The sequence below is a fragment of the Gopherus flavomarginatus genome, chromosome 1, assembly GCF_025201925.1.
Source record: "Gopherus flavomarginatus isolate rGopFla2 chromosome 1, rGopFla2.mat.asm, whole genome shotgun sequence".
In the NCBI taxonomy this organism is placed as follows: Eukaryota; Metazoa; Chordata; order Testudines; family Testudinidae; genus Gopherus; species Gopherus flavomarginatus.
In genome coordinates this window covers 173,631,498-173,655,774 of record NC_066617.1, presented here as the reverse complement: position 1 = coordinate 173,655,774, position 24,277 = coordinate 173,631,498, and the positions used below count along the sequence as shown (strand labels likewise).

Genomic DNA, 24,277 nt, shown 5'->3' with positions numbered 1-24,277 from the left:
AAGATCTAACTTACCTTCATAGTCTTCTAGTGGGTCAATTATCTCCTCTTTCCTTCCCATAGGGTGATTTATTACACAAGTCAAAGCCTGGAAGTTCTTCGATCTCAGGAGCCTCACAGAGACGATGCATGTGCTTGTCACGGTTACTGTGCCATTTGCATTCTTAACTCCATGTATCTCAGGCTGGCCAATCAGGATGCCCTCAGGCTTCCATGTGATTTCTGGGGCAGGTTTTGCTGTAGCTGAGCAGACTGCAGTCAGGACCCCTGGGGTGCTAGTGTTTGAATGGAGTTCAGTTCTTACTGGAGAAATCGCTAGGAGAAAAAGTAGAGTGCAACGGAAATTACAATATTCCTTACACAGTGACCAAAAAGCTAAGACATGTTCAAAGTTTTTAATGGAGAAAACTAGACTATTCCTGATATGTTCAATATGTTCCTTCATAATAATAGATTTTAATGGTTTATTATTATATTTTAACTGTTTTCTAGGGGGGTTTACGCAGAAGGCATAGGGTTGGAAATTAAAGAAAACTGGGCCAGGTGGTTCCTTCTTCACAGCTCCACAGGAAACTCCCTGCACATTTGTGTGTCCTGTTCTTCTGATGGAAAAAATGTGCTGATAAACACTTATGAGGCACCATCTTCCTGTCCCTAAATCCAAGGAGATCCCTTCATTGAATTGAGGATCCACACATGGGGAAGGAACAAGTCAAGAGTAGGCCTCGAGACACATTCTTTTGCATCAGTCTAGGAGAAAATCTACTCAGAAATTGCTGTATTAACTTCTAAGTGGAAATTCTCCATATTATGGGAGCCCTCTTTGGGAGTTGCATACAAGAACCATGGCCAGAAGGAAAAGTCCTGTCAATTCAGCTCCATAAAGCAGATCAGTGGTATACCTGGTACATTCACAGGGCCTCTACTCTGATAGCCCATGGACCCAGCGGAACCCATAGTATCCACATGGGTTTTAGGGCATCAGCAATACTTGAGGAAGAACTAACTTGTTCTATAGGAATATGTGGCAATAGCACCTCCTCAGCTGAAAACTGCTGAGGAAACATCACAAGAGAAACCTTGTAAAGCTTTCCTTCACCTAAGACCTCCTGTGGATTTGATCACAAGGCTCGGGGGAGGGGCTTGTTCTGCTATATAACCATGAGCATAGCTAAGCTTTGGCTCTACAATGGCTGAAACGAACATCATCTTTGAGAACCTTGTGTTACACAGGGAGGAGGGGGATGTTAGGGGACAAACTGACTCAGATTTGGACTGGCTTCTTCTACTGATCTAACAGCTGAATATTGCTGTATGTTAGAACATCTTACACTGTTTCATCTCATGTCTCTGCTGATCCTGTGTCTGTGTATTTATACATTCACAGACTTTTGTATTAGCAGGTCAACTGCTAGCAATCCCTATATTTAGGTTGTGTAATTTTGTTCTTTATAAAAGAATGAAATGTTTTTAGATGCTCTAAAACCTTCCTGGTTTGCAGCAACCCTTTGAAATCCAGCAGGGGGAAAGTCCTCAGGCTGGAGAAGTGTCTTTTCTTTGTCCCATGAAATTCCATTCAGGTTTAGCTGAGTTCTCAATGGTTAAATATCACCATTCCCTTTCTCTTGCTTGCCAAATTAATAATCAAATACATGAACACTGAACACCAGGCTCATACCACTACCAAAGTAGCAGCAGACACACCAAGCTAGAAATGGCTGTGAGAACAGCTATAGCCAGACATGTCTTTGAACATCGGGACTGGACAGAGCCCTTCAAACATGGCCAGAATCTCATCTCTCCCAGACTTGCTGCCCCAGCATGGAAGAAAAGTGCCTGTCTCCTGGGGAGAGGGAAGAAAGAAACCTGGGCAGGGCCAGTTTCCACTCTTTGGACCTAGCACAATGTACCAATGGTCCATTCCCCCTCTGGAACAGCAGCCTTCTCCTGCTGCCAATTAATGAAGTTAGTGCTGTGGTGGTAGCAGTCCGGTGCAACAGCAAAGGCTCATTCATCCAACCTTACTGATGATATGTAATAGGTACTTGTTACAGGTAAACCCAAGATAATTTGTTTTAACCTTGTCCTTTATTAAACAGTAAAATACACTAAAAGACTACATTGTAAGAAAGTTATTTAACTGTATTAGTATCCTCTTGGGCATTATACATGAAACAGCTTTTAATTACATGATCACATACTGTTTCTAGACTACCCTGTCCTCCTTCAGTTCAGTGCATAAAGGAGAAAAAGAGGGTAGAATTAAGGTTGTTTGATCTTAAACATGGAATTTTCTAACTTTTTTGAGTGCTTGACTTCATAACATTCTTTTAACACAGAACAAGTACAACTCCCCTCTAACTAGTTGGTAGAGGTTTAGTTACAGGTACCACAAAGACCATTTCCATGTTTAGAAATAGTTCTTGTGGAAGAGTTTGTATACTCAACTTTATGTTAATGAATTCAAAATGATGAAATTTATACTATGCAGTATTGTTGTAGTCATGTCAGTCCCATGATAATAGAGACAAGGTGGGTAAATATCTTTTATTGGGCCAATTTCTGTTGGTTAGAGAGACAAACTTTTGAGCTCACACAGAGCTCTTGTTCAGGTCTGGGAAAAGTACTCAGTGTCACAGCTAAATACAAGTGACATACTATTTCTTGGGGAAGCATTTGGTAATCTCCATATTTCTCATCTGTATATAATTGTGATCTTGCATATAAATCAGGCCTTGTGAGGTATCAGGGGAAACTTTATGATCTACTGAAAGTAATTTTTCTATCCATATATGTATATCATTAATCCATATGAAGTTATGAGAATTGTTTTGTATGGTTGTCACTAAAACATGCTATAAATGGGGGGAATCAGCCAGATATTGGCTCCCCAGAGGCAACAGCAAGGAAAGTAATCAATTCTCGGGCAGGGTGTGAAACAACCCATCAACAGCCATTGTCCAGCAAGGGAGCTACAATTCAATGACTCATCTACATGAGGCCGCAGCAGGGGAATTGCTCAACCTTGCCTGCAGACTCAGCAATGCCCACCAGACATGCCTGGACTTCTGTTCTACAAGCACATAGGACTGAGGTATAAAACAGAACACAGGGGAACACGCTTGTCCTTTCTCCTGCCCTCACCTATGCTGAAAGCAACAAGGACATTGAGAAGGCTTAGGGTATGGCTACATTTGGAATTTCAAAGCGCTGCCCCGTCAGCGCTGCGGGAGCGCTGCCGCGGCAGCGCTTTGAAGTATGAGTGTAGTCGGAGCGGCAGCGCTGGGAGAGAGCTCTCCCAGCGCTGCATGTAAACCACATCCCTTACAGGTGTAGTGTGCAGCGCTGATTACACTAACGCTTTACAGCGCTGTATCTTGCAGCGCTCAGGGGGGTGTTTTTTCACACCCCTGAGCGCGAAAGTTGCAGCACTGTAAAGTGTGAGTGTAGCCATGGCCTTAGTTAAGACTCCAACAGAGAAGACTGCCCCAGGTTTCAAGGATGAAAGCGGTGTACTATAAACTGCAATATCCTGTGGGGTGAGAAAAACTGCTCAAGCTAGATCAGTGGTTCTCAAGCTTTTTTTTTTTTTTTTTTTGCGAACCACTTGAAAATTGTTGATGATCTTTCAAAATGTTGTTTGTACCATTAGATAGCCATTGTAAAGCACTTTGGATAAAAGTGCTATATAAAAAAAACTTAATAATAAACTTTTTTGTTCTACAAATAAAAGCAAACAACACATAATTTAATATCAGTAGTCTTACCTTTCAAATGCGATGGATGTGCCCTCTGTCCCCTGCTATGGCAGCCCCCAAGCTGGAACTGGCATGCAGAGGGGGGTCTCTTTCTCTCTCCCCCACCTGCGTGGCTTTACTAATTAGGTGAGTGGCCCTTCATTTTCTTGTGTGCGGCTGCCCAGATGTGCACCTTAGAGGGAACTATCTACAGACCACTTGAATGGAGCTCGTGACCACTGGTGATCAACAGACCACAGTTTGAGAACCTCTGAGGTAGATGATGTCCAGTCTAAAAGGGTTGACAGTTTAGGCTGCGTGCTAGTGTTTTAATTTATATTGGTAACTAATTCTGACTTTTTGCCTATCATTTATAATCACTTAAACTCTTTTATGGTCAAAAAAATTGTTTTCCTGTTTATCTTTACCAGTGAGTATGTATAAACTGTTTGGTAATCTACTCAGGTTTGCAAAGGCTGGTGTATATCCACTTTCCATTGATGAAGTGTTGAACCAATTAATTCATTTGCACTTCCCATCTTGAGCAGTTCAAAATGGTATATTCCTGAGGTACAGTGCTGGGAGCTGGGGGGATTTGGCTGGTGCCTTTCTCTGTGTGAGTTATGAGTGGCTCTGGGAGCATTCATGCAATCTAGCTGGCTTTGGGGCTCCTCATGCGATAATGCTGAGTGATAACAGCACCTGGAGGGGCTTGCTGCTTGTCACTAGCAAGGCATTGTGAGAGACAGCCCAGGCTGGAGAGAGTTAAGGGAGACAGCAGTTTCACAGTCTAAGGCTGCACCTCGGGGAACCCATCAAGACAAGGTTGAATAGATAGTTTAACATAATTTTGCTAGATACTGAAAACCACGGTCTTAATAAAGCGTTTATGGCTTATTTCTAAGGCCCTACTTAATTGCTGATATTGAGGAAATTGCAGATCCCGATATTATGCTTTTACCACAGTTATGACAGTAGGAGCCCCTGCTGTCTGTGCAGGGCACAGCACAGCTCCTGCTGTTAGCTTTTCTAAATTACTGTAAATAATATGGGTCCAGTATTACTATTCTGTGATTTTTCATGTCTTATCTGAAACTCAGTTGCAATTATTTGACAAGCATCCTGTGACTTAAGTATGGCCTTAATTAATATAACAATCTGTAACCCACTGTGACTACAAGGATGTTAATGGGATACTGCACCTTGAATGCTCCCTTAGACTTAGAATAGGTGCTAACTACTTATGCTAAACAATCTGTTCAACCTTCTATTTAGCTGTGATACTCCCACACCTGAAGATGAGCCCTGTGGAGCTCCAAAGCTTGTCTCTCTCACCAACAGAAATTGGTCCAATAGAAAATTACAGGGACATTCTGGATCCAATCCACTAGAGGATGCTACATCATTAGAGGGAAAAGGGTTTAAAATTCACAATGTACAATGAGGCAAGTTTCTCTGCTGAAGGAGCCATGTGGAAATGCGTTGAAGATGCACTTATAACAGGTTTCATCCTCCAATATCACACCACGAAAAGTGATGGATGATGCTTTCAGACTTGTATCATTGAAAGAAACTCTCTTATTGAAAGGCCCTATGGATTTAGTTCCATGTGCCTTGCTGTAGGTAGCTATGTTTTTGAATGAAGAGCCTTCCAACTTCTGCCAGGTGACTTGTAAAACATCGAAAGAGGGTATAAAGTTACATTTCAGGGTCACATCTTCACCTAAGGCTGCTGCAGGAACTCTCTCACATCTCACTGCTTCACTGGCACCTGGAAACAGAGCCACATCAAGGATCACATTAAACAAGAGACTGCAATGTCCACGGAGGAAATCTCTGTGACAGCCCTGGGACACCACATTGTACATGTGTGTATTTTACATAGTCCCCAGACCACACTGTGGATGTGATATGGAGCTCAGATGCTACCAGCTTCCTAGGTCTTCTGTGCGAGAGACACACTAAAAGTGTTACACACTGTCCTTGTCAGTAATAATTAACACAGCATGGGGTTTTTCAGACTAAGTTGAAAGCTGGTTATAGGCAGCCTAGAAAAGGAAATTCTATATATGATCCTTGTTTTGCCCAAGAAATACATGGAGAAATAGGTCCTGTGAACAGCCTGCGGAAATGTCCCACTCCTCTGCCTCTTTTCGGTCTGGAGAATCAGTCACAAAACAGCAAGTTGCAATGACTTCACACAGCCGCAAGATGGCAGCAGGTATCGCAGAACTGAGAGGAAGTTCACCAAGTAGCCCTTATTTAGCCAGCTATAAGCCCAGAGGATACAAAATGAAAATTCTTCACTGAAATCCCCCCCTGGAGGTGAAGTGATAAAATAAAACACAGATTTAGGCAGTGATCTTTGCCCAGCGAGAGCAGCCTCATGCACTTGTTGAGCTCTGTTTTAGCATCGTAGTAGTAGTCCCAGATTTAAGGGGTCTAAAACCTTTTCCTACTGTGGGCCAGATCTTACAGACATCGACTCACAGACACCTCCCCTTCCATTCCTTAGCATGTAGGGTGACCAGATGTCCCGATTTTACAGGGACAGTCCCGATATTTGGGGCTTTGTCTTTTGTAGGCATCTATTTCCCCTTCCCCTCCCTCCCCGTCCCAATTTTTCACGCTTGCTGTCCAGTCACCCTGTTAGCATGTGAATTAGCCTCCATCAAATTTGTCATTACACCATTGGCCTGCATCAACTACAGTAATTCCTGGAGAAGGAAGAGCAGGGGATGATTAGGGAGAGTTTTTGACTGTCTAAGGAGAAGCTTATCACCCAGTCTCTTTTCTCTTCACTCCCTCTCCCCATTGACATATGACAGTGCTCAGTGCTGTGGAAGAGGCTCACAAAGAGGTGCTCAGAAGTTGCAATAAGCCAAGAGGCCATGAAATGAAAATTCTCCCCAGAAAGCCCATCCTGGACAGCAAGCAGTGAATTAAGAGGTAAAGCTAGAAAGGGATCTTCAGGCAGTGGGAGCTCTCTAAGCACCTTTGAGCCCTACATTGGGTTTTCAAAAGCAGATCAAGGACTACTTTGTTCTTCAACTTTTACCTAACAATATTGCCAACCTCAAGTATTTAAGAAGTCAGTCACAAGAATGGCTAAAAATCAGATTTTTATTTTGCTTTCTTGGGTTTGAGTTGTCTGGGTGCATTCAAGTTAAATTTTTAAAGCTTTTCTCCACAACACCAAAAGCTGCATCCTGAAAAATAATAAATAATAAAAAGACTTTCGTGCAATCACATGGATCTGGGAGCTGGGGCTTTAAGAAACACACCGGATATAGCAAGACTCAAGGTAAATTTGAGCTGAAGCCCTTTGTAGAGGGACAGACTCCTGGTCACCTCGTTTCCTATTCCTGATCATGGCAGTCGCCTTTTGTCCCATTATCGCTCCCCACCCCCATCTTCCATATGACAGCTTCTTATTTGGTAAAGGATAAGGTGTGGGAGACAGAGGAGTATTTAGGTAACTTTAGCTGTCTACATTCTGAAAAGTGCTTTGCATCTCCTCCCCCACCTGGCCTGGTCCCTTCCCCTCTTCTGATCATGTGAATGCATCACCTTGCTAGTTAGTTGTCTTTTCCTCCTTTCCCTTGCATAAGCTGCACAGTCCTCTTCTCCCCATGGCATTCCCCTCCCCTTCCCACTGGCAGCGCCTGGTTCTTCCCTTTCTATGCATCAGTGATCTCTACTGGAGAAAGCTGTGCTTACCTATCCATGTTTCCTTCTGTCTTTAACAGAAGCCTAAATCCCCAACCTCCCACCCCCTTAATCTTTTTTTTAAAAACTGCCTAGATGCTGTGAGAACAGACCAGAGCATGAGAACCGCTGGGTTAGAACTCTCAGACTGACCGGAGAGTCATGCATCTGCAGCCCAAAACAGACTTTCTTCCTTTGGACCCTTTCCCCAGTTCAGGGACGGCCCTAGGCACCAGCTTATCAAGCAGGTGCTTCGGGCGGCAACTCCGAAGCGGGGCGGCACTTTCAGGTATTCGGCAGCGAGTCCCCCACTCCCCCTGGGAGCAAAGGACCTTCCGCTGAATTGCCGCAGGTCGTGATCGTGGGTTTTTTTTTTTTTTTTTTTTTGGCTGCTTGGGGCGGCAAAACGCCCAGAGCCGGCCCTGCCCCTGTTAAGGACAACTCATTAACCAGGCTGAAGCTGTCCGCTGTGTATCTGAGGATCACACTACTCTTAATCCTTGCTCTGGTCAGATCAGCAACTGTTGGAACCACAGGTAATGCTGGACTACACTGCCTCTTCCCATCATCCCCAATGAGGGACTGGGATTTTAATTCATTGAAGGGACCCTGGTTAAAAAAATCATATTTTTAAAGACATTTCTTTAAAGGTGCTGGCACTTAGGGGTAGGTGTACATGGGGATAACAAAAAAAAATCCAGCTGCATCTGGCCTGGCTCAGCTGACTCGGGTTAGGGCTGCATGTTGAAAAATTGCTGTGGTGATGTTTGGTCTCAGGCTAGAGCCAGAGCTCTGCAACCCTGCAGGGGTGGAACGAACCAGAGCTAGGGCTCCAATCTGAGACAGAACATCTACACTGCAATTTTTAGCCCTGCAGCCCGAGTCCGAGCCAGCTAACCCAGCCCAGCTGTGGCTGTGTGTAGACGTATGCTTAGATTATTACAATGGAATAGATTTTGAAAACCTCATGCTTTCCACCATTTATGTAGTTTGCATTTTGCGTGTCACTTACCTCAAATCACAAAAATAGTTTGGACTGTATCACTTCTGTTTCCAGTCAGTTTTACTTTCCAGCTCTCATGCACTAGCCAAAAGTTGCAAAATTTGAGTTGCTAACATTGCAGGGGGCTGTTTCTTAAAACCAAAAACTCCTTAGGAACATAAGTAATTCAATTACAGCTCAGATCAATGGTCATCAATAGAGTGACAGAGGCCAGCAAAAATTAAAAAAAAAAAAAATTGGGTCGATCCATAAACAGAAAAAAAAATATGACCAAAAAAAAAAAAGTGTGTGTGTGGGGAATTCTTTTGAGTTGAACAAAACATTTTGTTTCAGAGGTTTTTCAAAAATTAAAGTAAAATTTTGAGAAACACAAATCAAAATGTCATTTAGAAAAAATGTCAAAATGAAATGTTTCAATTTTTTTTTCACTTTTCTTTTCCAATCCCAGATTTGGTAAATTTGACATGAGTTCATGAAATGCATCAGTTAACCCAGTGGTTCTCAAACTTTTCTGCTGGTGACCCCTTTCACACAGCAAGCCTCTGAGTGCGATCTCTCTATATAAATTAAAAACACCTTTTTAATATATTTAACACCATTATAAATGCTGGAGGCAAAGCGGGGTTTGGGGTGGAGGCTGACAGCTCGTGACCCCCATGTAATAACCCCATGAGGGGTCCCAACCCCCCGTTTGAGAACCCCTGAGTTAACTTCAAGATTTTTTTTTTTTTTGGCAAGAAAGAAAATTTACTCTGAAAATTTTGATCAGTGTTAGTTGATTTGAACAGTGGATAATAAGTGCTGCCTGTACCCTGTATTCACCCACTCATGTACCTTATCTGTCCCCTTACTCTGCTCTTCCCCCACTTAAATTCTGCTTTGCAATAGTTGTAATTTTAGACTTTATGAGAACACTGGGCATCATTAAGGATGGAAAGGAACGTGGCCTAAAATCATTAATTAATACACTCGTCGTTGGTTTTTACCAGAACAAAGTCACAGTCCACACAGCATTGTGCTTAGCTGCTCCCACCAGTGCAACAACCCATAGACCCAGCTGACAGTTTTCTCCTCCTTTGCTCGGAAGATGTGCTCAGTGTTCACAAAGTCCCTGGAGCTCCAACCTCCCTGCTCTCCTACCCCCCGCCAGCCTAGCAATCTTCCTCACACCACAAGCACCCTCTCAGCCCCAGCTTTTCCGCCTCCCCCTTTCCATCTGCCTCCCAGAAACCCGCTGCTCCATACTGACCTTACTCCCCTGTACCCTTGTTCAAGACCCTCCATGCCCAGAAGGGGATCTCAACCCTTCCTACACACCCAGCTGCTCTCTAAGCTTTTCCCTTCTGCTACCCACAACGACAACAACTGACACCCTTCAGCCTCTGCCTCCTGAGCTCCCCCTTTCTCTCCCTCACCCGTTCATAACCCCCCACTACCACCACACACAGCCCTGCAGCTGCTGCCCAGGATGCTCTCTTTACATCCTCTCCTGTCTTGACTTCCCCTCCTCTGTCCACACTTGTTCTGCTGACGTGCTGGCTAGCTTCAAGCACCAGCACTTTCTTTTCCCATGTTCCCTTGCTTCAAGGCCCAGCCATACTTGGTTCCCTCCCCACTCTCCAGTGCCTCCTCCTCCTTTGTCCTGTCCCCATAGTGAACACTGGGTGAATGGCCTCCTCTCTCTGCTGGGCTAAGTATCCCTTTATCGCCAATTCTCAATGCCCTACTCTAAGCTCGTTCCTGCAACTGTGATGCAAGGGAGTCAGGGCACATGGAGAAACCAACTATGGTCAGAACAAGACACTGCAGAGAAAAGGGAAGTTAGTTGCACGGAATGGAGAAGTGATGAGGGGAGGAGAACACAAGTTTCCCCTTCCTCTTATATTTTCTCTTTCTAGGAAAAGCCCCAAAATCCTGTTAGTGCTGGTTAACAGATTTCCCGTTACTGATGGTTTGTGGCTTAAGGCCTGCTCCTGGCTCATGTCCCTTAGGGTGGCTACTGGCCCTGCTGTAGCCTCTGGGTTTATCTCCAAGGACTTTTAGGTTCAAGTCCCCATGTCTTACAGAAGCTTATTATAGGGGTCACATTAGTAGTGGTTGCTGCTTTGCTGGCTCCTCTTGGTGTTCTTTCTCTATCACTGTATTTGCAGCACCTCTCAGAGAAGAACCCACTGCAAAGTTAATTCATGCTTTATCTATTCCCTCTTGCAGATAATTCAAGACTCCCAGCATCATAAAATCCAGCACCACCCCCCATGCCTCGAAGAAACAGCCTTGGGGCTCGTGGCATTAGAAGCAACGACAAACAATATGCATAATACAAATATGTCAGAAAATACAAAATTTGTGTTTTATTGTGCAAATCCACACAACTATAAATTTAACAGTCTCAGATAAATACCTCCTGCATTCTATATACAGCTACGCTTATTGGTTCATTTATTCAAACATAAAAAAATTAAAATTAAACAGTTATTTTGTGCTATTTTTCTTTGTATAAAACATGGCAAGTTGCACATAATGTGATTCATGCTGCAGTCTGAGATGTTACAAGTACAGCTAGACATCAGTTTCACACATCCAAATCCAGCACCATTATTTCACCATTGTTAGGCAAAATTCTCCCAACACCAGGTCCAAGAGGGGCTCTAAAGGGAGGAAGCTAAATACTAAAATGGTATCTCTGCTTTTCTATCCAATGTTAGTCGAATCTACCTAGATTTCCAGGTCAAAACTGTCCTCTTTAATTTTAGACCTCTCGCTATTTGCTCCAAATGAACTCTTCTCTGCATTCCTCTCCACTCATCTAACAGTGGCTACGTCTTTTTCTTTTCTTTTAATCTCTTAATCTGGCCACAGCAGCTGAACCCTTCCTGCTTCTCCACATGGGCACCAATGATACTGCCAAGAATGACCTTGAGTGGATCACTACAGACTATGTGGCTCTGGGAAGAAGGCTAAAGGAGTTTGAGGTGCAAGTGGTGTTCTCGTCCATTCTCCCTGTGCAGGGACAAGTCCTGGGTAGGGATCATCGAATTGTGGAAGTCAACGAATGGCTACGCAGGTGGTGTTGGAGAGAAGGCTTTGGATTCTTCAACCATGGGATGGTGTTCCAAGAAGGAGGAGTGCTAGGCAGGCTCCACCTAACGAAGAGAGGGAAGAGCATCTTTGCAAGCAGGCTGGCTAATGAGAAGGGCTTTAAACTAGGTTCACTGGGGAAAGGAGACCAAAGCCCTGAGGTAAGTGGGGAAATGGGATACCGGGAGGAAGCACGAGCAGGAGAGTGCAATAGGGGAGACTCCTTTCTCAGACCGAGAAAGCAGGACAATCAGCGAGTTATCTTACGTGCCTATACACAAATGCAAGAAGCATGGGAAAGAAGCAGGGCTGGCTTCAGGCCACAGCGCGCCAAGCGTGTGCTTGGGGCGGCATGCTGCCGGGGGCGCTCTGCCGGTTGCCGGGAGGGCAGCAGGCGGCTCTGGTGGACCTCCCGCAGGCATGCCTGCGGAGGGTCTGCTGGTCCCCTGGCTTCGGTGGAGCATCCGCAGGCACGCCTGCGGCAGGTCCACCGGAGCTGCAGGACCAGCGGACCCTCCGCAGGCACATCTGCGGGAGGTCCACCTCAGCCGTGGGACCGGCGAGAGGCAGAGTGTCCCCCGTGGAGTGCCGCTGAGCTTGGGGCAGCGAAATGGCTAGAGCTGGCCCTGGAAAGAAGCAGGGAGAACAGGAAGTCCTGGCACAGTCAAGGAAGTATGGATGTGATTGGAATAATAGAGACTTGGTAAGATAACTCACATGACTGGAGTACTGTAATGGATGGATATAAACTGTTCAGGAAGGACAGGCAGGGCAGAAAAGGTTGGGGAGTTGCATTGTATGTAAGAGAGCAGTATGACTCTCAGAGCTCCTGTATGAAACTGCAGAAAAACCTGAGTCTCTCTGGATTAAGTTTAGAAGTGTGAGCAACTATCTTTCCTACCCAGCAGAATAGCTTGCTTTTGGGCCCTTAATAGTGTCCCTTTGAAAAACTGCCAATTCTCCTCAGTTGTTTTTCCCCTCAGTCTTGATTCCTATGGGACCTTACCTATCACCTCTCTGAGCTTACCAAAATCTGCCTTCCTGAAATCCATTGTCTCTATTTTGCTGTACTCCCTTCTACCCTTCCTTAGAATTGCAAACTCTATGATTTCATGATCACTTTCACCCAAGCTTCCTTCTTCAAATTCTCAACGAGTTCTTCCTTATTTGTTAAAATCAAGTCTAGAACAGCTGCCCCCCAGTAGCTTTTTCAACCTTCTGAAATAAAAAGTTGTCTGCAACGCAGTCCAAGAACTTATTGGATAGTCTGTGCCCCACGGTGTTATTTTCCCAACATATATCTGGATAGTTGAAGTCCCCCATCACCACCAAATCTTGGGCTTTGGATGATTTTGTTAGTTGTTTAAAAAAAGCCTCATCCACCTCTTCCACCTGGTTAGGTGGCCTGTAGTAGATTCCTAGCACCACATCACCCTTGTTTTTTACCCCTTTTATCCTAACCCAGAGACTCTCAACACTTCCGTCTCCTATGTCCATTTCCACCTCAGTCCAAGTGTGTACATTTTTAATATATAAGGCAACACCTCCTCCCTTTGTCCCCTGTCTATCCTTTCTGAGCAAGCTGTACCCATCCACACCAACATTCCAATCGTGTATTATCCCACCAAGTTTCAGTGATGCCAACAATGTCATAGTTGTATTTCTTTATTAGCACTTCCAGTACTTCCTGCTTATTACCCATACTTCTCACATTTGTATATAGGCATTTAAGATACTGGTTTGATCTTGCCTCCCACTTTCCATTTGACCCAAATAATTGTTTTTTCAAATTTTTGGAATTGCCAGCAAACCAAGAAATCCATTATTCACACAGCTCTAGCTGCAGCTATTCCTTGGGGTGGGATGGCAAGAAGGAAAGGCATGTGACCTGGTTTCAGAGTAGCAGCCGTGTTACTCTGTATCAGCAAAAAGCACAGGAGTACTTGTGGCACCTTAGAGACTAAAATTTATTTGAGCATAAGCTTTCATGGGCTACAGCCCACTTCATCGGATGCACAGAATGGAACATATAGTGAGGAGCTATATATACCTACAGAGAACATGAAAAGGTGGGAGTTGCCCTACCAACTCTAAGAGACTAATTAATTAAGATGAACTACTGTCAGCAGGAGAAAAAAAAACTTTTGTAGTGATAAGTTTCTTAAGTTCTTCTTTGGGGCTGGTTTGAATGTTGAGTAAGTGACACTGGTTTGTCTGCTTTTTTCATTTGCAGCAGTGAAAGTTTACCTTCTGTCTAATTTTTAAAAACTGAGTCATCAATCTTTTCAACCCTTTCCATAAATGAATGATTCAGATTGCCTTCCTCGTTCTTTTATTTTCCTTCTGAAAACAATGACCTGGGTACCCGTGTATCTCTTTGACTCTCATTTGATTTTGAAAACAGTTTTCTCTTGTGCTGAGAACTTCCGGGAGGGCAGGCTAGGGTGAGAGGAAAGATAACCAGAGCTCATTGTACTACATCTAGTCACTAACTTCCAGGATAGACTCCATGTTTCCCAAAATGTAAGAAATGAAAAAATGACTTGAAGCTACCTTCTCCTACTCTCTATTTCTGATAGAAATACAGAAGCAGAGTTACTGAGAATGGGGCTTCATCCTGTCTCTGCCATCTCTCTCTCCCTTAACCTCTGCCCCTTCCTTGCACACATTTTCCTGAAAAAAAACCTGAACCCTCACTTATCCCTCTTTTATAGTAAATTGAGACATACCCATGATTCTGGGGTTGCTGGAATGGAATTTCCAGCAGATGATGTACTAGATACTGCTGTGAGAGGCAAGACAACTCACTGGCTACTGCACAAGAACAGGAGTCAGTAGAACTCAGACTCCTACTTCCAGCAAAGCTGTCACCTAGCCAGCTGACTCTGAGCAAGACATTTAAGTCCCTCTGTCTCAGTAGTCCCAAGTGTAAAATGGAGGCACTATTTACTCACCTATATATAGCACTTGGAGAGCTATGGGTGAGAAGCACTATGTACGTGGTAAATGGTTATTAAGGCAGGTTCTGGGATTACATGGGTGATAAAAGCAGTGCTTCATTTGTGCCAGGACTGAACCCTGGCACCTCATGGCTTGTCACTTCAGAGCCTTGGCACCTGTGGGTTTGCCACATCAGTTATGAAAGAAATTTGCTTGAGCTCTGGCACCTCTTTCATTGCAAATTAAGCACTGGATAAAAGGGAAGAGCAAAGCCAAACCAGAAGCACTTTATGGTTTTGTGCTGTTCAACCCCTTTATGACACAGTCTGAACTTCCATTGTCTTTAAAAGAAAGGCTTCTATTCCTGTTAATTTTCACACTCAGATCTCATCACTATCCTGCCTTCCCTCTTCCGTATTGTTGCTGTAGGTGCTCGGTGAGTTCTTAGGTCGATCTCCACCCCCAATGTAGACCAGACCTTAGTGTTTCTTTTAAGGAGGACATCCAATGTCTGTATTGTAGCTGTGTCAGCAGTGCTTAATTTGTAATAGAAGAGGTGCTGGGGCTCAAGCAATTTTTTTACTTTCATAACTGATGTGGCAACCCCAGAAGTACTGGGGCTGTAAAATGCCGAGCCTAGAGGTGCCTGTGGTGCTCAGCTCTGGCAAGCCCTGGCACAAATTAAGCACTGTGTGGCAGACCTCAGCTCCCTAGCATTAGGCATTGCTAGGTTGTTTGACTCATATAAGACATGAATGTGAATTGCCTGTATATGATTGTCTGTTACCTTATTTAGAGAGGAAACACTCTGGTGGCATTTAGGTGTTGGTGTCTGCCTCTTCCATCTTGGTTCAAATTCTTTTTCTCCGCAGGAGTGCAGGGCATGCTACTACTCGTTGGTCTGTGATGTAAATATTGAATATTTATACAGTTCCCAACAGTGTGCTAGACATTTTACAGAAATATGGTCCCTGCGCCAAAATAATTTAGTATCTATTTAGATACGAGGAGACAAGTGACAATGACTATAATGGGCTAAGATGTGGGAGGGGAGATAGATCACAAAATAAAGGTCCCAAGCTGACTAAAGTTTATATTGACATCCTGGTTGCTCACGGGTGTGGGTATAGGTCTGTTGTGTAGACCTGGCCTAAGTCTCATTAAAAAGGCACCCAGAAGCCTAAACCCATTGACTGTTAATGGAATATTGGCTTTTAAATGCCTAAATCATTTTTCAAAATGAGACAAACTCATAAATCAGTTAGGCCTGAGATATGAGTGTAATAACATGTAAATACTTATAAAAAAATGTGGGACAGACACCAGGGTTTGTTTTCAAGATCTGAAGAAATTGAGGTGATATATGCTTTATTTTAGCTTACATTATAAATTGAGAACATCATCTCTGAAAGAAGATGAGAGAGGAAAGGATGCGTCTGTATGTGTGCACTGAAGTTTGTAAGTGTAAATGTTATGTGGAAACTTTACACTGTAACATGGTGTTAAGCTATGGAGCAGGAAAGAGGAATATAATAGAGTTCTGTAAGATAATTTACTAGAAAATGATCATTCAACTTACTTATTCCCTGTGATTTTCTTGATGATGATGGTGACACTTATGGCATTCAGAGTAAAAGAAATTATGAAAAGCACTTGCCAGATATATATTTTGCTCTCCTCGTCAGATGCTGAAATGCAAATTAGCAAACACCAAATATCACACAGAACCCAAATGGATGTCAAAGCTTTTCTTATGTTTCCTGTCTAGATACTGGGAACCAGGAATCATTGAATTCTAAACTGAGTTCTAAACTAAGTGTAAAAACTGGACAAGTTGGTTAACCTCCCTGGGCATCAGTTTTCCTAACTATAAAATGGGGATATTCATCAGAGCAGGTCAATTATTCATGGTGAATAAATACTCTGACCATAAAACTTTCCTTCTGTTTCTGAATTGTTCACAAACCATTGCTGATCTCTGGTCATATCTTCCTTATTCACAGAACAGTGTACCAGAGTTTATTTGAATAGATGGGGTATATGTGATTCAGTGCCATTATCAGCTCTTCTGAAATGTGATTGGTCATCTGGGTTACACAGTTCTGTTTCTGCTCTCTAAATGATGGAAGATTTTGAGAACAGGAGAATAAGAATTGATAAATAGCCAATAATGAATAGTGCGTAACCTTATGCCATACAAGTACAGATGTTCATTCTTAAAATAGGTATGAATAACATTTTTGCAATATTCCTAGTAATTCTAATAATTCTAGTAATACATATTTCACAGATGTGTTTTGAGGATTTGTTAGTAGCTGTGAAATGTTTTGAAAGTGCTAAGTAGGAATTCATTATAAAAATTACTATTAGTCAAGAGAGTCCGATGTACACTCATTTATTTGGCTATTGCCTCTCAGGGTATGGCTACACTTGAAACTTCAAAGCGCTGTCAGTGTGGTCGCAGCGCCAGTGCTGGGAGAGAGCTCTCCCAGCGCTGCACGTACTCCACATCCTGATGGGGTTTAGCTTGCAGCGCTGGCAGCCGCGCTCCCAGCGCTTCGGCACTGTTTACACTGGCGCTTTACAGCACTGTATCTTACAGTGCTCAGTGGGGTGTTTTTTTCACACCCCTGAGAGAGATAGTTGCAGCGCTGTAAAGCACCAGTGTAGCCAAGGCCTTAGACTTGAAAAATTAAAAAAAAAAAAAAAAAAAAAAAGTAGGTTGCAAGTTTCAAAGGTGTCTCCATTTCACAGAGCATTTAATGGACCCTTTTACATCAAAGTTTCAACAATGTGGGTTTTCAATATGTACTTTTAATTTTATTTTCAAAATAATTATTCATTTTTTGTTCAGCAAAGTTGTTAATAAATGAAAAAATAATAATGAAAATGAATATTCAAAAAATCAATTGTTGAAACTGACCAAAAATTAAAGATTTTGATGTTTACATTACTTTTTGTAAAAAAAAGTCATTTCTAAAAATGGCTTCTTTGGTGATCTTTTCTATGAGAAATAAGGTAATTTGTTACAAGAAATCCATAGAAATCCTCAGGACAGGACATCCTTTAATCTAAAGCTCCAGAAACAGCTCTAGGATTGAAATACCAGGAAAAGCTTGGTCTTCTGAATATCTAAGTGTATGTCTACATTGCAAGGGAAGGTCTGATATTAGCATGGGTAACCCGTAGGTGCTTCACTGGGGTTAGTTACTCCCTGCCACCCTCCAAGTATCCACAGCCACACTAGTATTTTTAGCACATTATCTCCCTCTGAGCAAGCATGTCTCTGTCCACCCGTGCTGGGAAGCACCCTGCCAGCAGCTGTATAGACATACCATCAGGGTTTGTATTTATAGCACACTCAGTGCGAGTTGTAAGTTAAGTGTTATCCTTAACTCAACACTCATCCACACATGCCTCTAGCTCAAGTTAATTGATGCTTTAAGTTTGCAGTAGCTGGCCCATTGGGGAGCAGGTTGAAATAGGAGTGATACTGAAGTTACAGCATCTTATTAGCATCTAATCCAATCACTTTGCTTATCAAAGCACTATGTGTAGCTACAGTGTAGTAACTCAAGTGCACTAATTTGAATGCAGGGTTGCAGTGAAGAGAAGTCCTCAGACACAAGCCATTGAAGAAAAGCAACTGGAAGAGTACCAACCTTCTTTGGACAACTATTCTTTCTTTCTTTTTTTTTTTTTTTTTTGGTACGGTTTTTCTCTACTCTCCGCTCCCCACACTATCCTATACCAACACCCAGATCTAACCTACCTTCATATTCCTCTAGTGGAACAATTATCTTCTCTTTCTTTCCCATAGGGTGGTTTATTACACAAGTCAAAGTCTGGAAGTTCTTGGATCGCAGAAGCCTCACAGAGACGATGCATGTGCTTGTCACGGTTACTGTGCCATTTGCATTCTTAACTCCATGTATCTCAGGCTGGCCAATCAGGATGCCCTCAGGCTTCCATGTGATTTTTGGGGCAGGTTTTGCTGTAGCTGAGCAGACTGCAGTCAGGAGCCCCGGGCTGCTGGTCTTTGAATGGAGTTCAGTTCTTACTGCAGAAATCGCTAGGAGAAAAAGTAGAGTGCAACAGAAATGACAATTACACCCTGACCAAAAAGCTAAGACATGTGCAAAGTTTTTAATGGAGAAAACTAGACAATTCCTGATATGTTCAATATATTGCTTTATAGTAATAGATTTTAATGGTTTATTATTATATTTTAACTGTTAGGGAGGGGCATTGAAGAAAACAGGGTTCACAGGGTAAGTCTATGACCAAGATTTAACCACAACTGTATTCACAGTGATTATACATCAAGAATTTTTTTTTAATTCACTGGAAGAGAACCAACCTTCTTTGGACAACTATTCTTTTGTTTGGTATGGCTTTTCTCTGCTCTCCATTCCCCAGTCTATAATATACCAATACCCAGATCTAACCTACCTGCATATTCTTCTAGTGGGCCAATTATCTTCTCTCTTTCCCACATGGTGGTTTATTACACAAGTCAAACCTGGAGATTCTTCGATCGCAGGAGCCTCACAGAGACGATGCATGTGCTTGTCACGGTTACTGTGCCATTTGCATTCTTAACTCCATGTATCTCAGGCTGGCCAATCAGGATGCCCTCAGGCTTCCATGTGATTTCTGGGGCAGGTTTTGCTGTAGCTGAGCAGACTGCAGTCAGGAGCTCCCGGGTGCTGGCGTTTGAATGGAGTTCAGTTCTTACTGCAGAAATCGCTAGGAGAAAAAGTAGAGTGCAACGGAAATTACAATATTCCTTACACAGTGACCAAAAAACTAAGACATGTTCAAAGTTTTTAATGGAGAAAACTAGACTATTCCTGATATGTTCAATATATTGTTTTATAGTCATAGATTGTAATGGTTTATTATTATATTTTAACTGTTAGGGAGGGGGTTTTATGCAGGAGGCATAGGGTTGGAAATTAAAGAAAACTGGGCCAGGTGGTTCCTTCTTCACAGCTCCACAGGAAACTCCCTGCACATTCATGTGTCCTATTCTTGTGATGGAAAAAATATGTGCTGATAAACACTTATGAGCCACCACCTCGCTGTCTCTAAATCCAAGAAGATCCCTTCACTGAATTGAGGATCCACACATGGGGAAAGAGCAAATCAGCAGTAGGCTTGGAGACACATACTCTTGAATCAGTCTAGGAGAAAATCCACTCAGAAATAGCTGTATTAACTTCTGAGTGGAAATTCTCCATGCCATGGGAGCCCCTTTGTGAGTTGAATACAAGAACCATAGCCAGAAGGGAAAGCCCTGTCAATTCAGCTCCATTAAGCAGATCAGTGGTATGCTTGGTATGTTCACAGGGCCTCTACGCTTGTGGCCCATGGACCCAGTGGAACCCCCAGTATCCATGTGGATTTTAGGTCATCAGCAATACTTGAGGAAGACCTAACTTCTTCTATAGGAGTATGTGGCACCAGCACCTCCTCAGCTGAAAACTGTTGAGGAAACATCACAAGAGAAACCTTGTAAAGCTTTCCTTCACTCGAGACCTCCTTGGATTTGATCACAAGGCTGCGGGGAGGGGCTTGTTCTGCTATATAACCATGAGCATAGCTAAACTTTGCTCTACAATGATTGAAATCAACATCGTCTTTGAGAACATTGTGTTACACAAGGAGGAGTGGGATGTTAGGGGGACAAACTGACTCAGATTTGGACTGGCTTCTTCTACTGATCTAAAAGCTGAATATTGCTGTATGTTAGAACATCTTACACTGTTTCATCTCATGTCTCTGCTGATCCTGTGTCTGTGTATTTATACATTCACAGACTTTTGTATTAGCAGGTCAACTGCTAGCAATCTCTATATTTAGATTGTGTAATTTTTGTCTTTATAGAAGAATGAAGTGTTTTTTGCAGCAGTCCTTAGAAATCCAGCAGGGAAAAAGCCCTCAGGCTGGAGAAGTGCCTTTTATTTGTTCCATGAAATTCCATTCAGGTTTAGCTGAATTCTCAATGGTTAAATATCACCATTCCCTTTCTCTTGCTTGCCAAATTAACCAATCAAAGACATGAACATTGAACACCAGGCTCATGCCATTGCCAAAGCAGCAGCAGACACATCCAACTAGGAATGGCTGGAAGAACAGCTGTGGCAAGAATTGTATTAGTACCGGTTTGGGCATTATACATGATACAGCTTTTAATTACATGATCATATATTTTTTCTAGACTACCCCAGCCTCCTTCAGTGTAGTAGGTAGGGGAGAAAAAGCAGGTAGAATTAAAGTTGTTTGGTGATCATAAACATGGAATTTTCTAACTTTTGAGTGCTTGACTTCATAACATTCTTTTAACACAGAACACGTACAAAACCTCCTTAACTAGTTGGTAGAGGTTTAGTCAGAGGTACCACAAAGACTATTTCCATGTTTAGAAATAGTTTTTTATTAAAAAGTTTATATACTTAACATATATTTTTAAATTAATGAATTTAAAATGATGAAATTTATACTATGCAGTGTTTTTGTAGTCATGTCAGTCCCAGGATAATAGAGAGACAATGTGGGTAGGGCAGTATCTTTTATTGGACCAACTTTTGTTGGTGAGAGAGACAAACTTCTGAGCTCACACAGAGGTCTTGTTCAGGTCTGGGAAAGGTACTCGGAGTATCACAACTAAATACAAGTGTAACATACTATATCTTGGGGGAGCATTTTGTAATCCCTATATTTCTCATCTGTATGTAATTGTGTTCCTGGATATAAGAGAGGGTATGTGCAGTATCAGGGGAAACGTTATGATCTGCCGAAAGTGATTTTTCTATCCATATATGTATATCATTAATGCATATGAAATTATAAGAATTATGTTCTATGGGTGTCACTAAAACATGCTGTAAATGGGGGAATCAGCCAGATATTAGCTCCCCAGAGGCAACAGCAACGAAAGTAACCAACGCTCAGGTGGGGTGTGAAACAGCCCATCAACAGCCATTGTCCAGCAAGGGAGCTACAATTCAGTGACTCATCTGCATGAGGCCACACCAGGGGAATTGCTCAACCTTGCCTGGGGACTCAGCAATGCCCACCAGACATGCCTGGATTTGTGTTCTACAAGCACATGGGACTGAAGGTATAAAGCAGAGCACAGGGGGACCATGCTTGGCCTTTCTCCTGCCCTCACCTATGCTGCAAGCAACAAGGACACTGTGAAGACTTAGTTAAGACGCCAACAGAGGAGAAAGGCGGTAGGTAGGAGGTGGCAGTGGGGCCAATTACTCCTCAAGGCCACCATGTCACCTTACATGTGTGTCTTCTCCAGGGTCCAGGAGAAGGGTCTATGCCTGTGCAGCTCCACTAATTAGCTGGATGGACCTTCATTTTTCGTCTGCAGCCACTCAGGCACTCACCTTAAAGGGAACTATCCGCGGACCAACTGAATGGAGCTCACGGACCACTAGTGGTCAACGGACCACAGTTTGAGAACCTCTGAGCTAGATGTTGCCCAGTCTAATAGGATTGAGAGTTTACTCTGTGTGCCTATATCTTATTTTATTTAGGCAAAAAGTCAGAGTTAGTTACCAATCACTTATAATCACTTAAAAGCTCTTTTGTAGTCAATAACTGTGTTTTACTGTTTATCTTTACCAGTAAGTTTGTATAAACTGTTTTTCTAATCTACTCAGGTTTGCAAAGGCTGGTGTATATCCACTTTCCATTGATGAAGTGTTGAACTAATTAATACATTTGCACTGCCCATATTGAGCAGTGCAAGATGAAATATTCCTGAGGTACAAGGCTGGGAGCTGGGGGGATTTTTCTGCTGCCTTTCTCTGTGGGATTCATGAGTGGCTCTGGGAGCATTCATGCAATCTAGCTGGCTTTGGGGCTCCTCATGTGATTGTGCTGAGTGATAACAGCACCTGGAGGGGCTTGCTGCTTGTCACTAGCAAGGCATTGTGAGAGACAGCCCAGGCTGGAGAGAGTTAAGTACGTACAGTAGTCCCACAGTCCCGGGCTGCACCCTGGGGAACGCATCACAACAAGGTTGAACAGATAGTTTAGCATAATTTTGCTAGATACTGAAAATCATTGTCTTAATAAAGACACTGCATCTATGCCTTCTTTTAAAGGCCCTAATTAACTTGTGATATTGCAGAAATCGCAGATCCCGCAAATATTAGGCTTCCAATGTAATTTTGACATAGCTTTTCTGAATTACTGTAAATAATATGGGTCCAGTATTACTTTTCCATTATTTCCCATTTCTTGTCTGAAACTCAGTTGCAATTATTTCACAAGCATCCTGTGACTTAAGTATGGCCTTAATTAATATAACAATCTGTAACCCACAGTGACTACAGGGGTGTTAATGGGATACTGCACCTTGAATGCTCCCTTAGACTTAGAATAGGTGCTAACTACTTATGCTAAACAATCTGTTCCATCTTCTATTTAGCTCTGACACTCCCACACCTGAAGATGAGCCCTGTGGAGCTCCAAAGCTTGTCTCTCTCACCAACAGAAATTGGTCCAATAGAAAATTACAGGGACATTCTGGGTCCAATCCACTAGAGGATGCTGCACCATTAGAGAAAAAAGGGTTTAAAACTCACAATGTACAATGAGGCAAGTTTCTCTGCTGAAGGAGCCATGTGGAAATGAGTTGAAGATGCACTTATAACAGGTTTCATCTTCCAATGTCACCCCACAAAAGGTGATGGATGATGCTTTCAGACTTGTATCATTGAAAGAAACTCTCTTATTGAAAGGCCCTATGGATTTAGTTCCATGTGCCTTGCTGTAGGTAGCTATGTTTTTGAATGAAGAGCCTTCCAACTTCTGCCAGGTGACTTGTAAAACATCAAAAGAGGGTATAAAGTTACATTTCAGGGTCACATCTTCACCTAAGGCTGCTGCAGGAACTCTCTCACATTTCACTGCTTCATTGGCTCCTTGAAACAGAGCCACTTTAAGGATCGCATTAAACGAAAGACTGCAACGTCCATGGAGGAAATCTCTGTGACAGCCCTGGGACACCACATTGTACATGTGTGTATTTTACATAGTCCCCGGACCACTGTGTGTATGTGGTATGGAGCTCAGATGCTACCAGCTTCCTAGGTCTTCTGTGCGAAAGACACACTACAAGTGTTACACACTGTCCTTGTCTGTGTGGTCATGGGAAAATAATAGTTAACACAGCATGAGGTTTTTCCGGCTAGGTTAACAGCGGGTTATAGGCAGGCTAGAACAGAAAATGCTATATATGATCCTTGTTTTGCCCAAGTAATACATGGAGAAATAGGTCTTGTGAACAGCCTGCTGAAATGTCCATCAGCCTCTTTTCTGTCTGGGGAATCAGTGACAAAACAGCAAGTTGAATGACTCCACACAGCCGCAAGATAGCAGCAGGTATCACAGAGGAGCCCTTATTTAGCTGGCTATAAGCCCAGAGGATATAAAATGAAAATTCTTCACTGAAAGCCACCCCTGGACGTGAAGTGATAAAATAAAACACAAATCTAGGCAGTGATCTTTGCCCAGCGAGAGCAGCCTCATGCTCTTGTTGATCCCTGTTTCAGATTCACTGAGGTAATGCCAGTTTTAAGGGGTGTAAAACCTATTCCTAGAGTGTGCCAGATTTTACAGAGATCGACGCACAGACACCTCCCCTTCCATTCCTTAGCATGTGAATTAGCATCCATCAAATTTGTCATTACACCATTGACCTAAAGCAACTCCTCACCTGGTAAAGGAAGAGCAGGGGAGGATTAGTAAGAGTTTTCAACTGTCTAAGGAGAAGTTTATCACCCATT

At 42.9% G+C, this 24,277-nt stretch overlaps 1 protein-coding gene across 1 annotated transcript in view; it reads right to left on the bottom strand.

The window, feature by feature from the left end:
- The window catches only part of LOC127054991 (OX-2 membrane glycoprotein-like), a 34,340-nt gene that overhangs the window by 7,178 nt on the left and 2,885 nt on the right, over positions 1 to 24,277 (bottom strand). The window contains exons 2-3 of the mRNA XM_050961492.1: positions 5,169 to 5,507; positions 15 to 314 (exon numbers count right to left, since the gene is read on the bottom strand). Coding sequence (XP_050817449.1) covers positions 15 to 314; positions 5,169 to 5,507 — 639 coding nt within the window. The remainder of the gene's footprint in view (positions 1 to 14; positions 315 to 5,168; positions 5,508 to 24,277) is intronic.